This window comes from Condylura cristata, unplaced genomic scaffold, assembly GCF_000260355.1.
Source record: "Condylura cristata isolate star-nosed mole 26May11 unplaced genomic scaffold, ConCri1.0 scaffold00054, whole genome shotgun sequence".
Classification (NCBI taxonomy): domain Eukaryota; kingdom Metazoa; phylum Chordata; class Mammalia; order Eulipotyphla; family Talpidae; genus Condylura; species Condylura cristata.
The window spans coordinates 1365898-1366662 of NW_004567155.1; the positions used below are offsets into that span (position 1 = coordinate 1365898).

At 69.9% G+C, this 765-nt stretch overlaps 1 protein-coding gene across 1 annotated transcript in view; it reads right to left on the minus strand.

Annotated features, from left to right (window-relative positions):
- Positions 1 to 413: 413 nt before the first annotated feature.
- MUC2 (mucin 2, oligomeric mucus/gel-forming) overlaps positions 414 to 765 on the minus strand; it is a gene marked incomplete at its 5' end in the record, with an annotated part of 25417 nt that continues 25065 nt past the window's right edge. The window contains one exon of the mRNA XM_004695056.2: positions 414 to 709. Within this exon, the coding sequence (XP_004695113.1) occupies positions 496 to 709 (214 nt within the window). The remainder of the gene's footprint in view (positions 710 to 765) is intronic.

The window sequence follows — 765 nt, forward strand, 5'->3', positions numbered from 1 at the left end:
CTGTCTTGCCCTGGCCTCCCGCCGCCCACCTTGAGGCTGCTCAGCGGTGCGTCGGCCTGGGCCTCCCGCTACACCCACTTGAAGCACTGACCGCGACTCTGTTGTTCTAGGGCCTCGTCAAAGCCGGTGGCCAGATACTGCAGCCCGGCCAGCCCCGCTTGCCAGCAGCAGCACCCATGGGCCCCTGGTGGGCAGGGGCGGGGCCGGCCGGGCGTGGGGACAGGCCTCTGCCCCTGAGGGCATGGCCAGGCGCCGCAGGGCTGGACAAGCTCGCTGGGGTGGGGGGCCAGCAGGGGACACCCACATTTGTGGGATGGGCCAGGCTCTGAGGGTGGTGTCCTGCGGGCCCCCTGCCCCCCAGAAGCAGCCCCAGACCTGTCACCCCAACGCAAGCACTCAGCCGGTGTCTCTGCACAAGTTTATTTTCAGAAATCAAAGAAGTGATCAGTCTCAGAAATAAATATCACCGGAGCCAAGTGGCCGGCAGCGGAGGGCTCAGGCCTGGCCGGGGGGCCGTGCGCTGCGGCGGCCTCGGCGGGCCAGCGGGAGCGAGCAGACCGAGTCCTGGCACTGGCAGCTCTCGATGTGGGTGTAGGTGTGGGGCAGCAGGTCGCCCGTGGGGCACCGCAGCTGCACGGCGCGCTGACTGGTGCTGGCCTCCTTGCAGCAGGAGCACCGGCGGTCCAGGGCCTGCACCTCGGCCGAGTACCTGCGGGCAGGGGTGTGCGAGTGAGGGGCCCGGGCGCCCGAGGTGGGCGGCTGGGG